This window comes from Semicossyphus pulcher, unplaced genomic scaffold (assembly GCF_022749685.1).
Source record: "Semicossyphus pulcher isolate SPU_LCO1_2020_fin unplaced genomic scaffold, fSemPul1.0.p SCAF_3, whole genome shotgun sequence".
NCBI classification, from domain to species: Eukaryota; Metazoa; Chordata; class Actinopteri; order Labriformes; family Labridae; genus Semicossyphus; species Semicossyphus pulcher.
This window is the reverse complement of record NW_027211704.1, coordinates 24,650,912-24,678,396: the sequence shown is the minus strand read 5'-3', so window position 1 is coordinate 24,678,396 and position 27,485 is coordinate 24,650,912. Positions and strand designations below refer to the sequence as shown.

Genomic DNA, 27,485 nt, shown 5'->3' with positions numbered 1-27,485 from the left:
CAGGTAACATAAGTTTGTGCAGCACATAATGTCAGGTGTTGAGAGTTCTGTATCAAAAAAGCATATTGTGCATGGAGCGCAGCGCTTTAGTCTTCCTCTGCTCTCTGAATGATGAACTTTAATTAGGAAAACAGGCTGCAAAGCCGCGTTGGCCTAATTGCTTGTTTAGTCAGAGAAAACAAGAAGGACTGTGATTCATCTCCAGTGTAGGTTCAAGGAGACAGTTTATACGTTTTCTGGCTCATTTAAGCCTTAAATTTATCCTCTGCTTGTTAAATATTTCACTGACTCATAATGGACTCAGTTTAAGCCTCAAGTTAAGTGCTGCAAAGTTTGGCTAAAGTCAGCATCCATACCCAGCAGCACTGCAGGTAGATAATTAGATATATGGACAACGTAAGGCAGCACTTGATTTAATGGACATTAATTAACATCAACACTGTATGCACCTGTCTTTACACACCAAAGACTCACATTATAAACGCAAAAACATATCGTGCAACTTACAATATTAGAATTCAACAGTGCTTTAGATTCTCCTTTGACTGTTGCCCTTTGCCCAACCATGAAGATCATCTGAGCTGCTGACACTTAGGGGGCTTTCACATTAAGGAGGCCCGGATCCAAGCACACTTGACCCCATGTCCGGTTCGTTTGATTAGTGTGAACGCTGTGTAGCGTGCTCGAGCACAGTTCGTTGATCCGTGCCCAGTCCACTTGAAAAGGTGGTCTCGAGTACGATTCATGTGTACTTGGGTACGGTAAGCATCAGGTGTGAAAGCTAACTGAACCAAACCACGTGTGGACTGCTTTTTATAATACCTCCTCCGAAATCCACGTATGCGTGCAGCACCGCTGACCTCATCCTCTGAACAGCACGGCCATGGCTGATACCGTAGAAATGTAGGTGAGAGGGTCGTTCTTCAGATTATTCCAAAATATGAATAATAGAAGGCATAGTGCGAAGGTCGGCTCTATTGTATGGGCTTGGGATCATGCGATTCACATGCTTTTCTACACTGGAACGACAACATAAACAATGTTACGTAGTTGATAATACTCTTCTTCTTCTCCTTATTTTTGAGGCGCATTACCGCCACCTTCTTTGTGTGCTCGGGTACGGAACGAAATTATTAATGTGAAAGCTGACCGGCGGGGAGAGGAGAGGGGGGGCAATCCAAACTATTTGGATTGACCTATTACAGATCTGCCCATGGTTTCTTCAGCTCAATCACTTGCACGAACCTTCCAGATGAAATGACTTTGAATTTAAGTGATTATCAAGAGGTCAATAAGGCGCAGTTCGTACCATAGCTGAGCTGAATTTGCATGTTGCTTGGTTTATTGTGTGGAATCCAAAGATGGCCGTGGAAACTCCTGAGGCGTCACTCCAGGTGAAACCTCCTCTTCCATCCTGGCAGCAGCTGCTGTGCTGAATCACAACACTGCAGCTGACAGGTGCTGCTCGGGGCAGAGTATCCAGAGATGCTGCTGGAATATCTCAATTCTCTGTCTCCCACTGCCCTCCAGATGTAAACCACGTAAACATCAAATAATATTCTAATCTAACGCTGAACGATGATTCAAAGCAAGAAACGGTTCCAGTCACATTTTGGAGTTTCCAAAACATCATCGTAGCTATTTACATGTGCTCACTGAGAACTCAATGTAGAAAAACAGCAAAGAAAAGATTTCACAGTTGAAAGAAATGTCAGGGTTATAAGCAACACTACACTTGAGAGGAGTTTGACTATCATGACACATTTTCTGTAACATGTATTTTAAGGTTATTTTCACCATGTGAAAAAAAAGCGAGCATATTTTCTCACTTTCCTCTTCATGCAGTCAAAACAAAACACATGTATTCACTTGACTTGGCACTGCAACAGAAGTCTCAGTGGCAGATATTTCAACAACCTTGGCAGAAAAAGGAAATTATCTGCATGGTTAGATACCACCGGAGTTAAGGGTAATTTGTTTAAACTTTACGAAGGTTAAAGAGTTTTTTTCTGCTATTTTTTGTAAGTGAAACTATCCAAAGAAACCAACACTTGTACAAAAATGCTTATATTTAATTCATGTACTTATGGCTAGCAGCCAAGTCAGTGCTGAAGCTACATCATCCCAATAAAACACCTAATTGAAGGCATATTTATCTGCTCTGTCTCAGCAGGAAGATCAAACGCATGAACTAGAGAAGTTCTGCAAAGTTTTCCACCACTCCGATTAGAAAGAGTACTTGTGCACAGAGGACAGTGTGCCCTTCATCCTCAGTGTGCACAGTGACTAATACAAATAAACAAGTTTAATATTTGTAAATGTTCGTAAAAGCAAAAAGCTTTTACTATTTTCCAAACAAGTCAGTCCGTTCGTATTCCTTCCTAAATGCCAGGCAGAGCGAGGATATTTGTAAAGCTGGAGTAGTATCACATTCTGTATCTACAGACCAACATATCAAAGGTTCTCTGAAGCATTACAACAGATCTTCACATGTAGCGCTGTGTGACAGCCTTCAAAGAGGGGGACCAACCGGGAACAGCCCTTATCACGGTCACCAGATGTTAATGTTCGCAGGCAGAGATCCGATCAAACCGTCAGCCACCATCAGTTTGAAACGGCTTCATTTGTCACCCGGTGCCACCGGGCTCCCGCTCAGCTCCAAATAAACCTGTGACTAATAGAATTTAATTTGTTCAGGTAATCAAACGTAACGAGACAGTACATGACAATATGAGCTATCTGATCACATTCAGCTCTTGTTAATAAGGAATAAATGGGATTTAATCTGAGACGAGGAGGATTATCCTCGGAAACTAGCTAAAGCTGTTCAGTTCGAGCATTAAGGTTCATTTGTTAGCTCTCCTCATTAGGTATCATTACAGAATCACTTACGGCCTGTTGGGCTATAAAGTCAGGCAAATATAGAGTACACAAACATCAAATGGAAAAAATAGAAAACACAGTCACTTAAATTATCTGAATTTTCTCTGAAGCCTAAAACAGTTGGACATGAAACAGCGCTTTCGTTTTAAGAGGTCTAAGTTTAACATTTGTCGACATGGCGTGACTCCCGCAGAAAGCTGGAGTGTTCTGTCTCTGCAGTGTACTCAGAACATCTGCCCGGCCATGTTCTGTCATTCTCCTTCCCCTCCTTCTCCCCGACTCTGACAGCAAGTCGTTCCCTTTTATGGTCAGTCTTTCTTAAAAAGGCCTTCGGAAATGAGAGTGCAAGATCAAAACCAGCAGCTGAGTGCCTTCTCTCACAGTCGATTTGCCCTCCCAAGGGGGGATGGGGGCTGCGTCTCTCTCTCTGTCTCTCCTCTTTCTCTCTCCTGAAGAGTTTTCTAACACTTTCAGAGAGGTTTAAGAGACTTTCTCCCTCCGTTTGGCCTGGGGGGGTAATTAGGGGTTGGCACATAAGGGGAGAGATGGCGTGATGGAGGCGAGCAGAGTTGGAGGAGCAGAGAGATGTTTCAGTCAGTATCGGACTTTGTGAGCAGGTGGTTGTCACTGGACTTCTAACTGTTATGTATATGTATGTATGGCAAGTACAGAGATCACATCAGGAGGCAGTGGTTAGTGCTGCACTTTCACAATAAAGATCTGCTTCTGTGTCAGCTTTTTCCATCATTATTTTGGACAAACGCAATGTTGAGCAGGGGGCCTACTGTGTCTGTAGGTGTTATAAAGTATGTATGATGTCTTACCATCTTTACTTGTTAACCTCAGCAGCACGAGTATCTGTTTATCAACGAGTTTTCTCATACACTACGTTTTGCCTTTGGGTTGAAGTAAAATCCTCCTTGGATCTGTGCTAACAAAATAATCATTGTGTTATCTTTATTATGTGTGTAGAGTTCTGGGGCTTCTTGTTCCAGAAGTGTTTCTTACACTGTAAAACAGGATGTTTGAGGGTAGTTCTCCTGCTATTAAAAGGAACATTCTGGGAGCCAAATAAAAACTTCCCACTCAAAACATTACACGTAACATTGTCAAAATGTTCTTAGAACAAAACAATTCCAGCTGCATTACCAAATTTTCCTCAGTAACAATTGCAACCCAAAATAACATATTAATATCACGAGTATCACCAGTATCTGTAAACCAGCAGGGTTGAAGTTATTTGAGCATCATGAATTCCCAAAAGGCTGCACGGTGGTGCAGTGGTTAGCGCTGTCGAATCACAGCTAGAAGGTTCCTAGTTCGAACCCTTTCTGTGTGGAGTTTGCATATTGTCCCTGTGCATGTGTTCGTTCTCTCCGGGTACTCCGACTTCCTCCCACAATCCAAAGACATGCTCGTCAGGTTAATCGGTGACTCTAAATTATCAGTAGGTGTGAGCGTGAAAAGTTTTCTGTATGTGTCAACAGTTATTTTTACTCTTTTTATTAAGTAATTAGTTGTGTAAATGAGAAATGTTAAGTGGAATTTACCTCATTTATTTTAGTGTATCATAGTTACCTCAGTTTTATTGAGCAGACTCTATAGGTCGCTTTTTATAGTGTACTTTTGTACATTTTTGCATGATAGTCTTTCTGCTTTATTTATTTCCTCAATGTGTCTTGGCATAGAACATTTTATTGCATGTTTATGGTTAGTTTTCAATTTAGTTTCTCATTTGTGTCCTATCAGTTTACATGGCCCATGGCTGTAAATACTAAAATGCCCATGAGCCTGAGGGCTGAAACAGACTTCTCCAGGCTTGAGTTAGGACACTTTACATGGGGTTTGTTTTGATTTGTTTGCATGGCAGCTTCATTTAGACTTAAACAGATTTGGAGTATAACATTTATGTACAACGTCAGACACCATCAACCAATTACATCAACCTGTAACAACCAATCAGTGTGATGGATGCTCAAGTCAACAAGCACATCCTCCTGATTTGGGATGGCTGCTCATCTGTAACTTGTGCAACCTGCTTTTACCCACAACCCCCTTTTCTTTCAATTTCAGCAAAGCTTTTCAAAACTAACTCCCAGGCAGCTACTATCGTCTGTGCAGAAAACAACATGGACTCTAGCTACAAGTTACAATTTAATTTAGCAGACGCTTTTGTCCAAAGCGACGTACATCTGAAAGTTAAAACAGCACAAGTAACGACAAGACAGGAGGGAACAACTTGAGCAACTGACAACAAACAGCTGGTGCAGACGGGCAGTGCACAGAAGGAGCGCACAGTGAAAGTGGACTTTCGAAACAGAACCCTGATCCTCCCAAAAAACAGTGATGAACTGCAGTGGAGTGGCGGCTCGTGTTCAGCTGTTTGCCCTTCACACTCTTACAGACTTCAGCCTCTGTGTCCCTGAATAAGAGGAAGCAGGTACAGACATTACTGTCATGCGGTTACAGTGATCACAGTAAAAGCTGCATTTGAGCTCGCCATTGCATCTTGTTATCAACGCTGCCAGTTTTGACCTCATTCACAGTGGCTGTTTTTGAATGGTTTGGACTGTGTCCTCATGTCCTCACAGAGCAGCCGGCTCCATTAGAGGCTCTCGTGTGAAGACTACGCGCCCCCCTTCATCATTTCCCCCAAGATTTCACCGGGTTCCAACCTTGTCTCTTACCTCTCCACCTCTACTTCTCCTTCCCGCTCTCTATCTACTGTACCACTGCCTCTCTTTCAACCTCTATCTCCCCTCACTGATGAGAGTTATTATCCTCTTACACCGTCCACTCTCTCTTGCTCCCTGACTTCCTCTTGTACTTTTGCATTTAGTGGTCTTTGGAAAACCCTCTAACCTCTATTCTCATCTTCACTTTCTATTTCTGCTTTGCAATTTCCTCCTCTGCTTCCTATCTTTGCATCTCCGTGTCTATCTCTCTGCTGCTCCTCTATCTGGTGATCCATCTTCCTCTATGTTCTCCGTCTTCCCTCTAATTGGAAGGCAGATGTTGACTCTGGCTTACACTTATGCAGCAAATAGACCTCACCCACCAGTCTCGCGTCACGTGAGCAAAATGGCCAACAGTTTGTGTGCCTGCCACCAGTTGTATTTTCAGCTCCAGCGATTTTGGCGGAAAAGCAATTAGGATTTGGAATTAGTGTTCAAATTAAAGAGGAATTAAGCAGGCTCAGAGATTAACCCTTTCAGGCATGGCCAGCCCTGTTTGGATCTGCACCTTCATCATATCAGTGAGTCCTCCTCATTTTAATGAAAGGTAGCACCATGACATGATTCAACATCGCATCCTCTCCCCTCCCACGGGACTGGAATGGTTGATTATATATATCGACAGAGTAATTGTTTTTCTACTCCCCGTCTTTCCTCAGACTTCTTTTGACGGATCCTGCTATCATACTTAATAAGGATTGAAACAAATTAAGAGGCTACAATTATCCTGTCTGTACCGGCTGTCTCAGGAACGATGCTGCCATCAAGACCCAATTATGGGAATGTAGACACCTGTAACTACTTGGAATCACAAGGGATCGTGGAGCTGCCAGCAGTCCAGCATCTCTCCCGCTTCAGCCGAGACGTTTACATTAATGCAGCGAGAAGTGGTGAAGGATAAAGTGGTTTCCTTTCTTGCTTCTGCCGTAGACAAAGACATACAAAATGTGATTTTTGCTGACTCATTCAGTTTAATTTTCAAATATTGCTGCTTTGGTACCTGCTGAGAATAAAAAGCACCACCCATGGTGCCTACCGGGGTAACCAGAGCTCTAATGTATCAGTTGCTGAGTCACTTTTTGTCGCCCACAAGCATGAAAACAGAGAAATGTTGTCAACATTATAAGTTTCCAATTAATTTAGCAAAGATATGTAGGTGTTTCAATTATAATGTTCTCCTTTTCTCTGTCTGCTTTTTGTAGTTCAGCTCCTGTGTCCCCGTCTCCCTTCTTTCTAAATCCTCAACTCACTCTGTCTTCTCGTTTGAGCGTGTTAGTGCTTCAGCCATCTCTTCTCTCTGCAGTCTCCCTCCTGCAAGCTGACAGCCTCTTCTCTCGGCAGCAGCAGCAGCAGCCTGTAAATGGCTGCCTGATGGAAAGTGACATTTTCACAGAACCCTGTGAGAGAGGCGAGGTGATCTCTCCTCTTTCCAGCACAAAGTGCTCCTAATTGCCTGGTCGCATTTGTGATCCCAACTGACAAACTCGTGCAAATCAATAATTCTGCTCGGGGAAGATGCTGCGACACAGAGCGTCTCACCCTGATACGTGCTGTGAGGACACACTCGAGCACATGCATACAGATGCACACATGTACCTAAAAGTGTGTGCAGACATGCATAGACTCTTTACCCTCATGCACACACACACACAGACACACACACACCCTCCACCTCCCCACCTCCATGCTGTCTGCCTTAAATGGCAGTGTTTATCCGTGATTCTAAGACAAATAGGGAGAGAGCATCGGAGCATTAAGGGCAGCCGCGGTGCCGCTGAAGGCTGAAATAATGGATGGTGGAAATGGCAGAAGACCCAGCGCTGCTCATTACTAAATGGACTCTGCAGAGGTGGAAACTTTGCCCCACTGGCTTTCTATATACAAAGGACAAAACAGGCCGACTTAAAATAGGGGCTTATTTAATGGCTTTGTGTTGTTGTGCTCGGCTCTGTAATGGCTCTCAGTCTGAAAGTTGCTCACAAAAAGAACAGAGAATGTCACAGCAATTTGCAAAGTCTGATTGACTTGTTTCTTGTTTATAAATGAGTTTGTTGTCTTCTGCGCCTTCTTCCTTTTCTTTGATATTTTTACAAATTCATTAACAGTAATTGGTTTACAAGGAACCTTCATTATGCCACATGTGTTTTCAGAAAGTACAGCATATGTGAAGACCTTGAAAAGCGCGTCGTGTTTTAATGAATGTCGCCTGCTTGTTTTTCTGTCTTGCCTTTTCCCTAACTTGACCTCCTTTACTGCTGTGGGCACTGATGTACAGCGTCTACTTCCCACATTATCCTCCCTCACTGTGACTCTCCCTCACTGACTAACTCTCTGTCCTCAGGCTCGTCTGTGATGCAGGTGACAGCCACCGACTCAGACGACTCCACCACGGCTAACGGCATGGTGCGCTACCGCATCCTGTCGCAGACGCCCCACAGCCCCATCCCCAACATGTTCACCATCAACAGCGAGACTGGAGACATAGTTACCGTGGCAGCCGGCCTGGACAGAGAGGTCGGTGTATCCTGTTACTCTCATCATTTGATCAATCTGTGTCTCATTTGTGTCCAACAAGCCCTGAGATAAAACTGTGGCACAAATCCAGCGACTTGATGAGAATGATTTACATTATTCATCTCTTGGCGCTGACTGGTTCGGTCGAGACATCCAGGGGTTAAAGTGTGCCAGAGCCTGCAAGAGCCAAGCTTGTCCAAATTACATCCTGAATGGAGCTCAGCTTCGGGTCCTGTGTGTGAGCTATTTAACATCTGGCACTCTAAATAAAAAATCACTACTATTAAACATACTCACTATATTAAAGCTCCTGTGAGGAGTTTTTCCACTGGTCATGAAACAGACTGATATGACTTCTGATTACTCTGTATGAGCTACAAAAACAAACCAGACCATCAGAGACAAGGCTGATGATTTCTATAAAGTTATTTTTAATGCCTCAAACAGCTGACGGGGGGTAGGTGCGAAGCGATTAACTGCATGCTGCCTTTGTTTACATTTTCCATGGCAAACATTTAAAGTGAGTGATACATATGACTGTTTAAGAAAGCAGGATGAGACTTTTTGTTGAAAACAACCACTTAGTTGCGTCCAGATACGGCTTTGTCCACATGGGGTGCCAAAATCAACACAAACTGAAAGTTCCTCACAGGAGCTTTAATTTTTTGTGATTAGGTAATTATTCGCAAAGAAAGACACCTTTACCTTTGAACAGAGCAAGAAACGATGCTTCCTAATGCTAAGCTAGGCTAAGCTAAGCTATGCAAGAAAGCGAATAATCACATTTCCCAAAATGAAATTTCTTAATTTCTTCTTAAAGTTACATTTCTTTAACCATCCAGCCACCAAGATGCCCACACTGACTTTATTTTTGGCACATGTGACGCGACTACACTAAACCTAGACTTCCCTGGGTTAATGGAAGCTTTCCTATCTGGGGCTATTTGCAGTTGACTCACCGCCAGGGCCCCGTTCGTATTCCCTGCAACCAGCTCACTGGGCCCAGGCGACTCCTCTGAACACCTGTCGGGTGTGTGTGTGTGTGTGTGTGTGTGTGTGTGTGTGTGTGTCAAAGTCTGTTTTTTTCAATTGTTTCCAGATATGTCTCGCCTTGGGCGTCTTCTTTGTTGTCCATCCAAACCACCCAAAAAACCTCTCTCCCCAGGTGTGACTGAAATTGGCTAATGAGTCAATGCTACCACAACCAAGTGTGATGTCAGTTCTGGCTCCTACCTACCCAAACCCCACCTATGTGTAGAAAACCTTCATCAATAAGCTACTACAGCTTATCATAACAGCACACTCGATTGACCGACTTGCTCCCCTATGTCCACCCACGAACGGAAGGCACTCAAATAACTTCCTGCAGAGACATAGCCCCATAACATGCACACAAAACACAGCTGTTAAGTGCTTCACAGCAGCCAGTGTCTCTATGGACATAAACACGTCAGACCAATCAAATCACCAGTTTGGTTTCAGAAAAAGATGCTTTCCAAGTCTGGTCCGTTTTGGTCGTCATTTAACCCAAATATTCATGAAATAGTGACATGAAAATGCAATTGTTTTCAAACTAAATTATCAAAAGCCTGTTATTTCCACTGGCCAGTAAATGTTATTTTATTAGCAACAAAAAATACACATTTTTCTGGGTAGATGAACTGATATCTCAACCTGCATTGTGCCTCACTGATTCCCAACTTGATCCCTGGGTGTGCCTAAACCTTAAAAACAGGATACATTTTTACCGCATTTGCCCATTCAAAAATGATATAACAAACCAAGCTCAAAATGCATTCATTCGCTCCAATCATTTGCCTGTTTCATTGTTATAAATGTAAGTGCCTAATGTCTAACGTTTTCCTCAATGCGAAGAGCAGAGCAGAAATAATGACCGCGCAAATCCAGCACCTCTCTGCTGAAGTGGTCGCAGGAGATTTCTCTTTATACCGTCTCCCTTTGTGTCATCCACTGCCGGTGTGTGCGTCTGTTGCTCGCTGTGGTTGTTTGCCAACCCACACACCATCAACACCACCACCAACAGCACAACCCTCCCTGCTCCTCCAGCTTACATCTTATTCTACTAATGAGTAGGTCACGCAGGGTCGACTCGTGTTTATCCCAAGATGCATCAGGTACAAGTGCTTCATGGGATATTGTTCATCGTGCAGGTTTTCTCTCTCACACACATGTACAAAAACAGGAGGGTAAACCTTCTCTTATCTCAATTTGGTGCAAGATTTATAAAAAAAACTGGCAAAATCAGGGAAAGGCTTAAATTCATATGGCGCCATTATAAGGGCAATCTCATCCTCGTAACTTAGCTGGCTGATTTTACTGCCATCATTAAAGCACCGTTGAGTGTGTCTCATAATGTTTATATTCTGAGAAGTCCCACCGGTCCTTCTCAGCACTAAACCCGGCCAGGCAACACTCTGAAAATTAAAACAGGATTTTAGCAACAGTAAAGCGAGCGTGCTGGGAGAATAATTGCGGTTAAAATCTCAAGAACAAAACCGGGTTTGATAACAGGAGAATACAATACATCAATGCTGCTTCCTTATCCAGATTTTATACTGTGCTGGCACGGCATGACAGCGTGGTACATTTGTGGGACAATATAAATGAGTCTACTGTATGCAAGCCAGCTCTGTGTCCCTGTTCCCAGCTTGGCCCTGGCGGCAGCACTAGCAGCTGATGTGAGTGAGGGAAAGCTCATTAATCTGGACACATGAAGCCAGGCGCAGTCCCACCTGCCTCTGATCCTCCCACCAAAACTGGGACACACCTGGGAGTTCACCCACCTGCTGTCAAGGTCATCAACACAAACACACAAACGCGCTCAGACACACGGGCACGTGTTCGCATACACACTCCCACACAGTTAGGTTCGGTGTATAAAGGCAGGGAGAAGCATCAGATCCAAGGTGTCAAAGTGGATCCGTGCCACCTGGTGTAAGCACATGTTTCTACACTAAAACATAAATATGCATACTCACTATATCGACACTGAATACCATCAAAACACATTTAGAACATTTACTTTATACTCTCTGTCTCCTCTTCCATCTCTTTCACCCACACTGAAGCTAATCCTCACCCATGCTGCGGCCTAATTACAATATTCATGTGCTAATTAAGGGGTGAAGCAGGTTCTCTCGTGTTGAGGAGACCAGGGGGTACACGGAGGTTAGCCTGGTATCGCTTACCTCTGACACAGATGAATACCAATTATTCTCCATCCAATCCCTCTCCTGTAGTGACCTCACATGCTTCCACACACGCAGGCTAACAAGGTGCACTCAGCCGTAAACATGTTCGACTCTATACATCCTTCATTTTGAGTGACACATGGTTATTGTCAACAATCTCCATGTATGTTGTGCTAACATAGATGTCTGTCAGTCTACTTTGGATGAGATATATTTCTAATGAGGAACAACTCTGGTGCAGCAGGTAGCAGGCAGTGAGAGATGTCAGGATGCCACAGCTGGCGCACATGTTCCTCCTTTGTGCCCTCCCTCCATGGCCCTGGTTCCACTGGCAGGCAGAGCTGTTGTCTTTCATTACCCCAGGCTGTCTCAATCTCCCATGAGCCCTGGATTGGAACAGTCTGGTGTGGCATGGTGAGGTGTGGCCCCATGCCAGGCCGTCCACCAGGCAGATGCCAACTCTACGTAGAACTGTCTTGCTGCTGATTAGGACATCCTGGACTGCCTTAAGGACATGAGTGCCCACAGCCTGACTCCATTAGGATCTGCAGGGCCTTACCGGGGATTCAGGCTGAAAGAAGGCATCCTGAATGGCTCTTGGGATTTATTTTGTCAGAAACACTGAGTTATGTTAACAAGCCACCGAGCGCCACAGCTCAGGAGCCAGACAACAAAGCCATTGATTTATTTTGAGCAGGTTGAATGAAGGATGCTGATGGACACAGGTGGATGCTGACCGTTTTTAACCTACATTCACATTCAATTCAAAATATCCAATATCAGCCTAGTTATGTGCAATTAGACAGTTCAGAATTAGTTTTTTTTTTTTCAGAAGAGCCTGAATTGTTGCATCTAAGTTCCTCTAGTTTTTCCGCCCTCTTTTTTAGATATTGCTCATACAGCTCCAGAAAAAATTAAGCGACCACTGCAAAAAAAAAGTTCTTCTTGTGTTTCTGTAAAATTTTATTGTATACAACATTTCTCATTTAGGTCTTTTATCTGCAGAAAATGACAACTGGTTAAGATAACCAAAAGATGCAAAAAAAGATGTTTCTCAATCGTAAATGGACTGTACTAATATAGCGCTTTTCTAGTCTTCCGACCATTCAAAGCTTTTACGCTACATGTCACATTTACCCATTCACACACGGCAAAAGTCAAAGTGGCAATCTCCAATCAGATCTATGCCCATTCATACCCGATGGCTATGCCTTTGGGAGCAGTTCGGGGTTCAGTGTCTTGCCCAAGGACACTTTGACATGTGACTGTAGTAGTCAGGCATCAAACCCCCCAACCTTAAGATTGAGAGACGACCAACTCCACAACTGGGCCACAGCTGCCCCACAACACAATACTCATGTTTTAAGTTAGAAAGTTCAGAAATCAACATTAGTGGAATAAACTGCAGCATTCATGCATCATCTCATCAGATCTGGATTGGGCTGGCCATGACATGTAGAGAGAGGTGCTGATTTAAGGAACAGTTGGAGTGTTCTCTTGTTCGAGGCCGGGGATTCACTTTTCTGACACTCTGACAAATATTTACTTCCAAAGCAAAATGTCAGTTCTGTGGTTTCCTGCTTTTCCCGGACGACCAAATGATGACATTTTGACACCAGCCTATTCTTTGAATGACTAAATCTCATTTGTTTAAAATGGAATTCATCTAATATTCCTACAATTGATTATTCATACATTTTGTACACACAGCCATCAGACCTATTAATTCTTCAGTAAACAGTAGATGAGATGCCAGACAAGTGAATTTCCTTTTGGGGATTAATAAAGTTATTGTTATTGTTAAATGTTTGACTCTACAAGTCCCATGTATGAGAAGGAGGAGGATGATCTGAGAGAGAAAATACCAAACATTTTGCTTTGTATCTATCCTCTTTCTTACTAAATTTTTTTCATTTTCATTGTTATATTGTTGAAGGCCATTTATTAACAAGTATAAAGTGTTAACCTTTCCTGGGGTATCTTCAGGTCAATTATGACCAGGTTTTGGCACCGACATGGTAACACTCTGTTTCTAATTGAAGATAAAACCTGACATAATCTGCTGCTGTAGAACAAGAAGCATTCGCCTGCTATCTGGCAGTATTGTTTGTATGTGTTTGCGACATCCTGGAGCCAGACCGTCTGACAACAGCGTGATCATCATGCTCCTATTTGCTTAATCATGTTATGTCTATCGTATTGTGATCCTCAGATGCAGGATTAACTAAACTTTATGCCCAGTCGTGTTGAGTGCTTTATTCTAGCAGCTTTATCCATATGTGACTCACAGCCTGTATTTATCCAGTATGTGACTCCGAGCTGTTTGCGTAAATGTGGAGGCGTATCTAATCAAGTGGATTCTGAGTTCATATCTCAGATTTACCTACGTATCAGAGCAACTGTCTGTGCAGTGGGATTCAGAGGGAAGCGTTCAGAGAGCAGTGCGCTGGCTTGTGTTCCCTTCAAAACCGTTCTGAGCTGTTTTGTCCTCAGCCCAACCACAGAGACATCCCTGTGAGGGATGACGAGAGGAACGGATGATGAAGATGGAGACAAAACAGACAGCTCTGTATATTTATAGCTCGAACTGGGGAAAGATATAAAAACAGAAAAGAACTGTGTAGACTTGCACTGTATTTCACTGTCTGAAGCAACTCAGTTTTTCATTAGCAAGGTAAAGCGTTAAGCGTAAAGTGCTGTGAGTAAACAGTAATCTACTATAGTTGAACAAACAAAGAAAAGATCGATGACTACAGATACAACTTCAAAAATAAGTGAAAATCCAAAGAAAAAGAAACAAATTCAACGCTCAGATGAAGGCAAACAGTCTACAAACAAAAGTGTGGAAAATCAAGAGTTAGAACCTTGACAAAGGGAGCCAGCCATAGACGTCTGGTTAAATTGGGTGTGCTCCCATTATTACAGATTATTGCCAGTGGGTGACGCTCAAGAGCACGAAACTGAAATCTTCGAGATTGTATCTTTAAGCTCGGCTGAGCTGAACTGAGACTGTTGTAAGGGTCACCGACACTCAGGATCACGAAGGTTCAGAAAGAGTGAAGTCAAAGAAAAAATGGAGCTGGTCTGAACAGTTAAAGCCACCAGCACCGGCCCATTTGAGACAGATTGTAAGTGACAGGCTAATAACTGTGGCCGGTCGGAGCCTGGCAGGCCGGAACTCGGTCCACAAACGAAACAAGTAACAGCAACTTCCTCACTCATCTGGCCTTTTTCTTTTCACCCTCTTTCAGTGGTTCTTTACCGCACACAAAATGCACACTCAGCTCAGGTATCATTAATTCACTGTGTACGTGTTTTACCACAAAGCCATTCCTATGCATTTTCTAGTTCAGCAGTCGCCTGACATGTTCAGGCCATCGTTTCCCCTACTTTGTTCCTGCTAACAAAGTCTCACTGGAGCACAAGTCCATTTGCTTACAAACCATGAGCAGCCAGGTTTTTCCACCTGTTCCGTCTGCTGCTTGGCTCGACTTATCGACTAGCTAACACTGATAGCCTCAAGCCATTTTCCTTTTTCCGTCTTCAGTGTGCTGGATGGTAAACTACCTCATTTGGTGTGTGTGAAGAAAGGGGATTGGGCTTTATTGTTGGCGAAGCTCTGTGTACAGGTGTTTCTGTGGCCTCTGATGGCTTTCAGCTTCTGCAGATTTAGTCTGTGAGGCTCACGGCCCGTTGGGGGGGGGGTTTGTGCTGGACTGTTGTGGTTGTCTTTCCTGCCAGTGCTGGACTCTAATCTAACAGAGTGATTTTCTGTTCAGAGCTTCTATAGGACTCATTAGAGAGCCCTTTTCTGGCTTGTATGGGCAGCTACATTTGGACAGCACAGTGTGTCTCACTGCCTGTGTGTGTGTGTGTGTGTGTGTGTGTGTGTTGAGCGTGCACATGCTCATGAATACCTGGTGTAAGAGTGTGAGTGTTCCACCTGTTCCCACTCATTGGAGCATTAGCGGATGTGCATGTGTGCACTTGAAGGGCCATAAACTCACTACTACTCTCAGATGAGTGATATAACCCTGCAGGATAGGACGCTGCAGCCACACCTCCCACTGTGTGATAGCTCCACCTGCTGGATCTGCTCATTTCTCCTCACCTGACCGAAGAAAAAGGCGTCCATCAAAGCTCCAACCTATTAGCTTCCTACAGCCATCTGGTGCTATTTCTAGATTGATGTATGTGACTGGATCTAAATGAGTCTGCAGAGAGACACATTCATGGGAGGCTCTATTTACTGAGCGCTCTATGAGAGGAGATGGTATTGATATTTCATTATGAGTCTAATAAAGGGCAGCCAGTATTGAGTTTTCATTAATAGGGTTGGTTTGGTGCAGATTAACATGTCTGCGTACTTCATAATGACTAGGAGAGATGCTAAATGACTCCAGCTGTGTGCTTTAACTGACCTCAATGGTTTGACTGATCAAACAATCAACTGCATCCTCCATGACTGAAAATAAAAGAGTGGGAGGGAGAGATGTACAGATACACAGACACTGGCAGAAAGACGGAAAGAGAGATAGACCGATAGAGAGCAGACAGGCAGAGAACACTGAGCAACCAAGATGTGATGAGAAAGATAGCAAGAGATCAAAAGAAGCACAGAATGTGAGTTAACAAAGAGAACAGAATAAACCAGAGGAAAGAGAAAGTCAAAGAAAGAAAAAAGCAAAGAAGCAGCCACATGAAAAAGAAGCAATAACTCCCACATCTACACCTACAAGACCTCTGCCTCGTTCTCGTTCTAGTTCCTCCAGGCTGTCTTTGACACCAGTGCCACTGGCCGTCAAGTCGTCAGAAAGCGTAGCCCAGAGGTGAAACGGCAGAAAGCGTGACCCTTGGATGAATACCACAAAACTAGCCTCGCAACAAACCAACATTAGAGCATCAATAGGAAGCATTGTGGGTGCAAGACAAAGCAGCAGGCCCCGTGCACAAAACACTGGCCTGTCCTTGACGTTCACTCTCTCTCTTTGCTGTAACATAATAGAGGTTTTAGCCAAACGGATTAATAAACAGAGAAAGAGACCACAAAGCAGATAGGCTTATGCTGTTAGGACAAAAATACACACACACACAGTCGTCTTTCCGGTGGTAAGTCTGGGGACAGACTGAACTTTCAGCACCATGGACAGAGTCACAGTGGTGGATGTGGATGCACTGTGTCTCTGCCTCTTTGCTTCAGTTGTGTCTGAACAAAGCCTGGTGTTTGATGCTGTTTCTTGTCTTTGCACTGTAATGCAGCGTGTGCTGCGGTCCGCTCTGGGTTGACTCCCCCTCACTGTAACTGGACTAAATAAGGCCCGTCCTGGTATTATCTGCAGCACTGTGGTGCTGCTTAAAGTGGCGGCGCCTCCATTAAAATGAGTGATGGTCCAGGTCTGTTTTCACAGCGGAAAGCCAAGACTTTTAGGCAATAATGGATGAGCCTTTTAACAGCACGCTGTTTCATCCCTGCAACTTTTGTGTATGTCCGTTCATGTGGGTGGTTGTGTGTGTGTTTTTACAGTTTACTTTCTATTATTGAAAAATAAGGTGTTCTAACAGACTCCATTTTTGTTCCAGTGAGCCTTATGCGTGTGTGTGACACGTATGCTTGGCTGGTAGTTGCAGGGTGATTTTCATACATGCATGGACTTAGTTTTCTATCATGTCATTGTCACATAGAAAAAGGATTATTTGTTGATGTATTCCTGTTTTCAGGTTTGATTTATGTTTCCTCTTTTTCCTTCGTACAGAAAGTGTCCCAGTACACCATCATCGTCCAGGCCACTGACATGGAGGGCAACTTGAACTTTGGCTTGTCCAACACAGCCACAGCCCTTATCAGCATCACCGACATCAACGACAATCCCCCAGAGCTGACGGTCAGAACGGTGAGTACTGACCTGTCCCAGATATACGATAAGATACTACTAGGGGGACGATGTAGCCTGTCAAGGTGGTAGAATAACACCCCAGCCACCCTCTCTCGCCAAATCATTTTCATTCAGTCCCTATAAAGAATGTGTGCCCCTTAGCCTGAACAGGGAGGTCAAACTCCATCAAACAGCCCCTCCTTAGGGCTTGACCCTGTATCTCTCATTTCAACATTTACTAATTTGGTTTTATGCCACGCCACTGTCCCATAGAGCCCTTATGTTTCATAAAACACATGTGGGAGATTGTACTCAGGTGATCTTATTATTAGAAAGCATATCACCTGGTTCCCCTGAAAGATAACAATCATGAATATTAGAAAATATATTACCTGGCCCCTGTGAAAGATAACAATATGCAATAGCTGATAATCTGTTATTTGTTTTCAGAGGACATTGAGAGGAGTAAAATGCATATACAACAGCTGACAGAGATGTAGGATAAGGACAGATGTATGAAGAATATAAAACAACACAGTGACAGATAAAGAAACGCTGCGCAAAAACGAAACATATGGAGAGACAGAGGAAGGCCCTGGTACTGAAAGTTAGATCAAGATCAGTTTTAGTGAAGGGAGGTGTTCTCCCTCCCTCCCTCCATCCCTCCTTCCCTTCCTCTCTGTGTTTTCCGTGCCAGCAGGGCCTCTGGTGGTTGTGGTTTGTCTGCAGGCATCTGGCCTCGGTCCCTGATACCTCAGCATTGGTCTGACAGGAAGTCACGCTACAGCACACTTTGCTGTTGCAGTGTTTGTGGTTAGGTAGAGAGCTGTATACGAAAGTTATGGATGAGGAGACAGCAACTAAAAAAAAGTTGCTGTCTCTGTACCTTTGCTCGCACATAGCTTCTGAACTCTTTTCTCGACCTGTTCATAGAACAGAATCAAACGCTGACCGCATCCTGGCAGACCAGCAGGATTGTAGCTGCTCTTTATGTGAGCGCTTGGATTTCTCAGATTCCAGAGAGAGACAGATGCTGTCTGCAGACGAGCTCAGTGGCAGAACCAGCAGTGTGTCAGCGTCACACACTGTGATCCCCGTCTCCTCGGCGGGGCCGTCGGCAGCGTGCATGCCAGTACAGTTCCAGCCGCGTGCTCTGATAAGAGATCCCCAGCTGTCGGGGGGTAGAGCTCACAGAACAAGCTGCAGCTTCGCTCAGAACTGCTCCGTCCCCCGTCTGTGGAGCTGGCTCTGTCACTGTCCGCACCAAGGAGGAGATCTGGACCAGAATCCTCCTGCTAGCCAGGAAATGGACATGCTGCACTTCGGTAGACTCAGAAAAAACATGTACATTGTCCTTGACATACACAGCATGAGACATGCATGTACATGTATGTTCACATGCTGTGATACATGTGTGTCATCTCTTTGGGGCCTCATTACTCCGCCTGAATTAATCACTGTAGCTTCCACTGAGCAGTAAAGGAGCAGTTGACCATATTTTGCAGCGTGACTCAAATGTAGTAATGAGTAAAAAGAATAAAGATATGCTTTCGTTGTACGCCCCTTACTTAGACACAAACATACACAGCAAAAAAAAAAAAACTTCAGCAGATGTCTTTTCCACTGCTTTGTCAATCTCTACTTTTTGTTTTGCTTCCCACACATGCAACTCAACGTGGAGCGCTTCAGTAATTATTTGTGCATGACAGACGCGAGCAGAATTCATTGCTCTCTACGGGAGGCATAGAGAAAACATAAGCGCGCTAATTAAGTGAAATTGCTTGCGGGGGCGTAAACCAAGCTGATATATAGAGTCTAATTTTGAAAAAAAGAATGCCAAATGTATTATTCATATCACCACATGGGCCTGAATGCACTGTGTAAGTGTTATGTTCGTCATTAGAAGATAACCAGAGACAATGGTCGGCTAACTGGCCACAATCTAACCATCTAATCATGTGTATCACACCCGGGCTAAAGTGTCCACAGTGGTTTGTCCTTCCCTGAGCTGTGATGACGAGCAGGAGAGTTAGTTTGAGGACTGGCGAGGTTAAAGCCTGAACTCACCGACACGCCGGCTTACAGATTTAAATGAAGTCTGAGTGCTATTTGTGATTCACCTGTAGAGCTGCCGCCTTAAACACCTGAAAGAGTTAGAGTGCCATTCAACACTTTCTCTGCTTCCCACTCATCGACTTTGATATGTGCCGCGAGAAAAAGCATTTTGTTAGTCTGTATGGCATGAGGAAAGGCAGCGACGGTGGGTGCCTGTTGCCAGTTATATGCGATATGTTTACTGCACCATAGTGAAGTCATAACAGTCGGCTTAAGCAGAAGGATTTCAGTCTGATATTAGTAGCAGGGTGGTTTTGGGATATTTATTTCCGAGGTAATGTAGTCATAACCATTCAGTGTTGTTTTCAACGCCCCATGAAGGGAAGGAAGAGCTCATTTGGTCTTGTTTAGCTGAAGTGCTGCAGTCTAAAATGGAACATATTCATTTGCTCAGTCAATTTTCAGTAAGAAGGTAGATTTCCCCTGTTGGGCAGCGCCGAGATGCAGATATATTTTCTGAAATGATCCGCGGTCTGTACAGTGCTGTGGCACCACTAATGTCACCTCTCCATTGACTGCAGATAAATGTTTCAAGGCTAGTCATGTCTATAGACAGCTTAAATCATGAAAAGCAGCCATCTGAAAGGATCAGCCCAGGTGACTGTGTAATAGCTGGGTTTTGTTTGGTGTGGACTTTATATACTGTATGTGTGTTGAATTGATATTTGTTTTCCTTTCACCAATCATGCTGCGAAGCGCCGCGCCGCGCAACGAAAATCGCGTGCGAGCCGGAGCACTTCCGTTCACATCAGATGCGCATTTCTCTGCGCCAGTTGACAAGCGCCTCTGCTCCTCAGCTGTCGTTTACTCACATTTGGAGCTGTTTTTTCATCATGCTCTTTCTCTCTTGCTCTCTCTCTCTGTTTGCGTGTGTGTTTTGACACCCCACCCCCACCCCCTATAGCCAGCATACTTTGTGTCTCTCTCTTTCTTGTGTGTGTGAGTGTGTGCCTGTGTGTGTATGTGCGCGTGCGTGTATCTTCATCTCTCTCGCGCTCTGTTTAGATACTGACAAATATATAAAAGCACACAAATATAACATTGCATTTGTCAATCGCGGTGTTTTATTTTGAAAATTGTTTTAATTTGGAAAATTGACCGGATTCTCTCGTTGTTTCATGTGTGACTTCCTGCCATGATTGACGCAATCGCTCGCGGCTTGCGCAAAAAATAGACCAGATGCCGAAACGATCGCTGCAGGGCGCGGTGCCGGCTGCGGTGGTGTGCGCCGCGGCGCGACTGGTGTGAACGACGGCGCCGAAAGGAAACTGACTCCGCTTCGCGGCTATTCGCGGCGCTTCGGCGTCCGGTGTGTCTCCGGGGTAACACCCTCAGTTGTCTTTTTATTGATTGCCATGTGTATGTAACGGCTCTCTGACGTGTATGTCATCGCAGATGGTGAAACAGATTAACGCCAACGCTAAATTACATTTGGCTTTTACCGGTGGATGCTACCGTAAGCTAACCTTAGCTAGAAATGGTTGGCAACTGAAACATGAACAAGTGGGTTCACATTAATAAAAATCCTTACTCGCCCGCGAGCAGGTGAATGTTTTTGCGAGCAGGAGAGCACTGAACAATTAGGCTCCCTCAAAACATAGTTTTCTCCTCGCAGGCTGCAATGTTACACCTGAGTGCTGTGGAAGTGCTCACAAAAATAATGTGTATGTGACTGTGTTTGCGTTCCCGATTCCTTTATATCAGCGCTCACAGATTTTGGCAGCGTTTAAACGACAAAGACTTTACTCTCAAGATTCTATTTCACAGAACCTGCGAGTATAGAAAAGCTGGTTAAAGTAAGTGAGTGTCTGATTTGCGTGTGCTGCTCTTCTACATCCTCGCGAAAGTGTCTAATTTGGCTCGCGGATTTTGACAGAGATTTGTTGCCATAGAAGTCACTACACTAACTCATTATCTCTTAGGTCATGATGCACAACATTTTAGATTCTTGTTAAAAGCTTCAAAGACCTTTAAAACTACATGAACAATTGTAACGTGTTATTACCACAAAGAACCAGCAACTTGCTGTGAACCCCAAGACCACAGGGGACCACGCTTACTGTGTTTGCTGCTCAGGACCAGGACCACTTTGTCCACCAGATTGTCAGGTACTTTAAAAGATGCTACATCATAAAGTCACAGCTGCAAAGCACAAACAGCTGGTATATAAAACCCTGTAAAGCCAGATTCTGCAATACTGACAAACCGTTTGTGACAACTCAATTAAAGTTGAATGATTCTTTTTCTTTTTTTGTCCATCCATCCATCCATCCATCCATTTTCTTCCGCTTATCCGAGGCCGGGTCTCGGTGGCAGCAGGCTAAGCAAGGTGACCCAGGTGTCCCTCTCCCCAGCAACTTTTTCCAGTTCCTCCCGGGGAATTCCGAGGCATTCCCAGGCCAGATGGGATATATAATCCCTCCAGCGAGCTCTGGGTCAGCCCCGGGGTCTCCTCCCAGTTGGACATGCCCGGAAAACCTCCAAATGGATGGCGCCCAGGAGGCATCCTAATCAGATGCCCAAACCACCTCAAATGGCTCCTTTCGATGCGAAGGAGCAGCGGCTCTACTCTGAGCTCCTTCCCCTTTCCGAGCGCCTTACCCTATCTCTAAGGCCGCTTGTGTCCGCTATCTCATTCTTTCGGTCACTGTCCAAAGCTCATGACGACAGGTGAGGGTTGGAATGTAGATCGACTGGTAAATCGAAAGCTTTGCCTTCAGACTCAGCTCCCTCTTCACCATGATGGTCCGGTACAACGCCCGCATTACTGCTGATGCTGCACCGATCTGCCTGTCAACCCCACCTGGAGGGGGCAGTCCACTGTTTTCCGGCAGAGAACCATAGCCTCAGACTTGGAGGTGCTGACTCTCCTCCCAACCGCATCACACTCACACTACAAACCGCCCCAATGCCTGCTTGCCTGCTTTTTTAGTGTCATTTGAATTTTATATTCTCGGACGAAGTGGATCGAGGTCCTGTGTGACGATTACCAGCAGTTGAATCTGCCCCACTTCTTTGTCCTGCTCCTGTGTCACAACAAAACCCCTCAGAAACTCAAAGTCTGTGCCTCTTGTGGCTTATCAATGGATCCACATTGCATTTTGGAGAAAGTGGCCATTTTGGAAGCGTCCTCCCCTACAGTCAGCACCATTGTACACGCCTCTGAGAGAGCATATTCCATTTGGCCGTGTGACAGCGGGGCCAAACACGCTGGGAAGGCCTGTGTTGGTGTTTGTGCTGAAGCTCGGGGTGAAAATGAAATGGAGGAGACCACACTGCAGGGACCGAGACTGCATATTTAATTTGTTTTGTGCTTATCAGGCTGGTCATACTGCAGGGAATAGGAGAAGAGGGGGCAAGGAGGGAGGGGAAGAATGAGAAGAGAGGAAGTGAGTGGTTTGGACGCTGCTTCAATCCCACGATGATGAAGCCATTAAAGTGAACAGCAGCTGGCAGACACACACCATAAACAAGTTAACACTTCACAAGAGGAGACACAGATGATCTTCTGACAATAAGAGCTTTTAGTGTGGATGTGTGTGTGTTTACCTTTGAGTGCCCATCCCTCTGTACTCAGATAAAGCCCTATAGAGACGGACATGCATCCCTCTGCTCTGTAAAAGCTTCTTCTCCGGGCTCTGCAGCTGTGTCAGAGTTTCCTCAGAGTTACTTCAGAGGGGAGTTGTTTTAGATTACAAAATAATGAAGATCATTAGTCAAAGATTATTCCTACCGCAGCCTTAATTACAGCACTTATCTAATTGCTTATTAAGACCTAGATTTGGTGAATGCACAGAATCTCATTTAAAGGGTAAACAGTTAATTGAACAAATCCATTAGTTAAAATAAAGAGTTTCATGTGAGCAGACATGCAGTGGAATAAGGGACAGCATTAACATAATGGCAGATATGATTGTCTATTATCCTCTTTTAAACAAATACACTTCCTTTTACTGCCTTTTCTTTCTCTCTAATTTGCCCCCCATTTGTTTTCCTTCTTTCAATGCATGTTTCAGTGTAATGAGCGTTATTAGCATGACGCTAAAAGCAGTTTGTTTTCATCATAACAGTTGTGGAAAAATGCTTAAAGATTGATGATTGCACAAGCAAACATTTCAAATCTCAATAAATCAACTTATTAACATTCATTAGCCCGCTGCTGGAACAACATCAGCCTAATGTTATCTCCTCCATCCTCCCCTGCTGTCACCTCCTCCCTCCCTCCTGCTCTGTAGTTTTCAGGGGAGGTGCTGGAGAACAAGGTGAACGTGGTGGTGACCAACTTGACGGTGGTGGACAGGGATCAGCCCCACAGTCCCAACTGGAACGCCGTGTACCGCATCGTCAGCGGAGACCCGTCCGGACACTTCACCATCCGCACCAACCCCATTACCAACGAGGGCATGCTGACAGTGGTCAAGGTAAAACAGCTTCACATTCAGCTTCTCTGCACACATCCTGATGAGTGATGTTTAGCCTTTTCTAAATACATTTGTCCTCCATCATTATTCAGCGCTTGTGTGTCTCCACCTGCTCTGAAGTGCCAGATGTTGATGACTGAGTACTTTGCTCTCACATTGTTTTCCCTGAATTATGTGTCATTTCTCAAATTGGAACACAGTTAGAACCAATCTTGCAATCAGCGATACTCACTCACATCTCTCATCATCCTACATCTCTCCGTCCTCTCATTGGTTCTCTTCTAGCCGGTGGATTTCGAGATGAATCGTGCCTTCATGCTGACCGTGGTGGTGTCCAACCAGGCCCACCTGGCCAGCGGCATCCAGTCCTCTCTCCAGTCCACAGCTGGAGTCACCATCTCAGTTCAGGATGTGAACGAGCCACCAGTCTTCCCTGTGAACCCCAAGATGATCCGTTTTGAGGAGGGGGTGCCGGCAGGGACCACGCTTACTGTGTTTGCTGCTCAGGACCCGGACCACTTCATCCACCAGATTGTCAGGTACTCTAAAAGACGCTATATCAGGAAAGGGTTCACTTATATAGTGAATTTGATGTATCAGTAAACTAACTTTGGACATCCCAACGAGCATATTTATACCACTTTGGCTGCTTTAGGGAGGCAAACAGGCTGTGATATGAATACACAGAGCAACATTAGCATTCATTTGGAATCAAACTTGTCTATTTGATTGATTTAAGTCGAATACTAACGCTTATTTGAGCTATGTTTGGTGTCTAACAACTCCCACAGGAAACATTAAGATCTCTATGTCAACTATCTTCATCAGACTTTGTCCTTCAGCTGTTTGGTGCTGGTTTGTAGCTGTCTGTGACTTTATCAGAGATTTTTACTCTGGAAAAGCTCCCTTCTTTGTCTGAAAAAAGGTTAATGAGAGTAGTTTGACTGAACCAAAACGATGAGCCGAAGGACGCAAACATGAACTGTGGAGCTGAGACAGAAAAGTCTGTGTGGGTTCATTAGAGCGACCTTCTTCACTTACATTTAATCATTTAGGACATTTTCATAAAAAATCCTTGATTATAGAAGGTTAATTCAAAATATAACAAATTATTTTCTTTTATTTTTCCACTTGTCAAAAGATTATACAGACAAATATATTTTAAGTTCTCACTTGTGGGTGTTTGAATTATAACTTACATTATAAGTGCATGCAGCATTCAAGGAAACTAATTAAGTTGAGTGTCAGTGTTAATAAAGAAAAGAGGAAAAAAATTACAAATTAAAAACAAGGCTGCTTTATAAAGAAATGAGAAATGTCAAATAAAAGTAGCTAAATGATGTAGAGTGGATCATATAACCTCTTTGATGGAACATTAAGTTATTTGTTTCATGTCAAAAAGTCCTCACACATTCCTTTCTCTGTAGACATCATGCTTCCTGCTGCAGCCACGTCTATTTATTCTAAACAACCAAGTGTTGTGTGATCTCTGTTTTTATTCACTGATACATTTATGGTTCACAGAAGTCATGGGTCAGGAATAAATTGCCTCTAATGGCCCAAGACTCACTAGTCTAATATGACAAATTTCCAAAAGTGTCACCATTTACTATATCACACTGTGGCCATTTTCGTGCTGCCATAGTCCAGGTTGCCAGTCATATGAACACAAGACATCTGACAATTTGCTTTTATGTAATGTCTTACTGATTCATCAGCAGCTGAAAAGACAATAAATAGGCCTGGTAAAAATCCAGAGGGATATTAGGCCACGCCTAAGTGGTTGCCATAGGTTACACATAATGATATGTATAGCGTTAGCTCGTCCATTAATGGGATTGGCTCCTTAGGTTTGTGACGTCTTAAATCTGCCAATCTGAAAACGTGTTGTTCAGCCTGTCCTTGGTACACTAGAGTTTAAAAGCAGACAGGCCCAGCCATGGAGATGACTGCTTATGTTGTCCCTGATATGTCTTGTAGCACATGAAGAACACCACATGGAGATGTTTACAAGGTTAAAAGCTTGATTTTCAGTGGTGGAGGTCTTTAAATAACATTACTGCTTCTGTTAACAAAACAGCTAACTTTGACAACCGCTAACCTAGCTAACGACTGATTGATATCGTTACAGGATAAATTAGGATAGGCGCAAATTCCTATCTAACAGTCATGGTAGCTAGCTAATGGGAATGTTAGATAGCTAATGGGAATGTTGGATTGGTAAAAGTAATGTCATCTAGGAATTGGTTAAATGCTAACATAATAAGCTGTTGTGACTTATGTGTTTGTAGCTAATGTGTAATGTGTTGTTTTAATTAGAACTATAGCCTGATTTTTCATTATCCATTGACTTCAGTTGCTGATACATCAAAAAATTGTGAAATGATAACAATTTGATAACTAAAATGATAACTACAGCAGCACATTATGAAAACATTGACTTCTCCCACACTGAGTACAAAGTCAGAGAAAAATAGCCATAATGTGAATTTGTTAAAGTGTTTACTCAGAGGTTTCTCCATAGTTTGTCCCTCTTCAGACCCCCCCTCCTTCGCGCTCCCCCCACAGCCTATACTTACCTCCCCATTGCCCGGCGACAGGTGTGAAGAGGTCATCCTGTAATGAGTTGGACACTGTCTGTCTGCCCTCCTTAGATCCCTATCTCCTTCCTCTCCTTCTCTTCATTGATCCCTCCTTCCATCCTTGCTAACTGGGATGACACACAGCGGGCATCGTGCCATTCAGCCATCGACCCTGTGTGATGGTAACTCCCACATGCCCACTGAGGTCCAGCGCCACCGTTCCGCTCCATAGCCAGCTCCAACGAGCGAGATTGATTTTTCTTAATGTCAGAGAGACGGCCTCTTCCACTGAGGAACCCTGTGGAAATGTTACAGAATTGATAGCGAGGGATGCAGTGGGAGATTGACTCGTATACATACTGTGCAGAATAGTGAGAACTATCCACATCTCAGGTTTCTCATCCTAAAAGACATGTCATGCAAACTAAATGGGCTGACCTCTTTTGCCCTTTGAGAGAAGTTACTCCTCTGTTACTCTCTTCTCTCATCCCTCCCTCCCTCCCTCTCGCTCCCCCTGACCCTGTCACTTTCTTCCCTGTCGGTCTGAGGGTCTTTTTATTGATGGGACCTCAGAGCTGCTGTCTGCTCCAAAGCAGCTTGCCAGCAGACATTCGGCTCATGCTCAGACAGCCTCATCTCTGCTGCTGCTGCTGCTGCTGTATTCCCTTTTGGTGACCTTGCTTGTGCCCTGAAGCTCACACAAAAGACACAGAAATGCACAACTGTAGACTCACAAACGCACGCCTACATGCACACGAGCACCGCCGAGGAGGAGTGAAAGGCCTGAACATGAGCAGTGGACGGGAGAGGAGCCAATTCGTGTTTTTTGAGCCAATTTTTCTCAGATTTTCTTGTTTTTTTTCTCTGTCACTTGTGGCCCTGCCGTTTTGTCAGCTGAATTTATCATTACTGGAGATGGTTTTACATCGAAGCAAATTTATGTGTTTGTGTGTGTGTGTCTTTGTCTATTTTCTACTGCTTGGTTTTCCAGAAATTTCATATTGCACTTTAATGTAGTTGTGAGACTCACAAGAGACTGTTAAAAATAATTGTCCAAATTGACGCAGCACCTGCAAAGATATCTTGACATTTACACAATGTTGGCACAGCCTGAGTAGCAGGGACAGCGTGTGAGCAGAGAAGATTAGAA

The 27,485-nt window shown here is 44.1% G+C and overlaps 1 protein-coding gene across 1 annotated transcript in view; it reads left to right on the top strand.

The window, feature by feature from the left end:
* Nucleotides 1–27,485, top strand: part of cdh4 (cadherin 4, type 1, R-cadherin (retinal)) — a 76,003-nt gene that overhangs the window by 35,212 nt on the left and 13,306 nt on the right. The window contains exons 5-8 of the mRNA XM_069678177.1: nucleotides 7,960–8,132; nucleotides 17,098–17,235; nucleotides 23,568–23,753; nucleotides 24,039–24,292. Of these exons, the coding sequence (XP_069534278.1) occupies nucleotides 7,960–8,132; nucleotides 17,098–17,235; nucleotides 23,568–23,753; nucleotides 24,039–24,292 (751 nt within the window). The remainder of the gene's footprint in view (nucleotides 1–7,959; nucleotides 8,133–17,097; nucleotides 17,236–23,567; nucleotides 23,754–24,038; nucleotides 24,293–27,485) is intronic.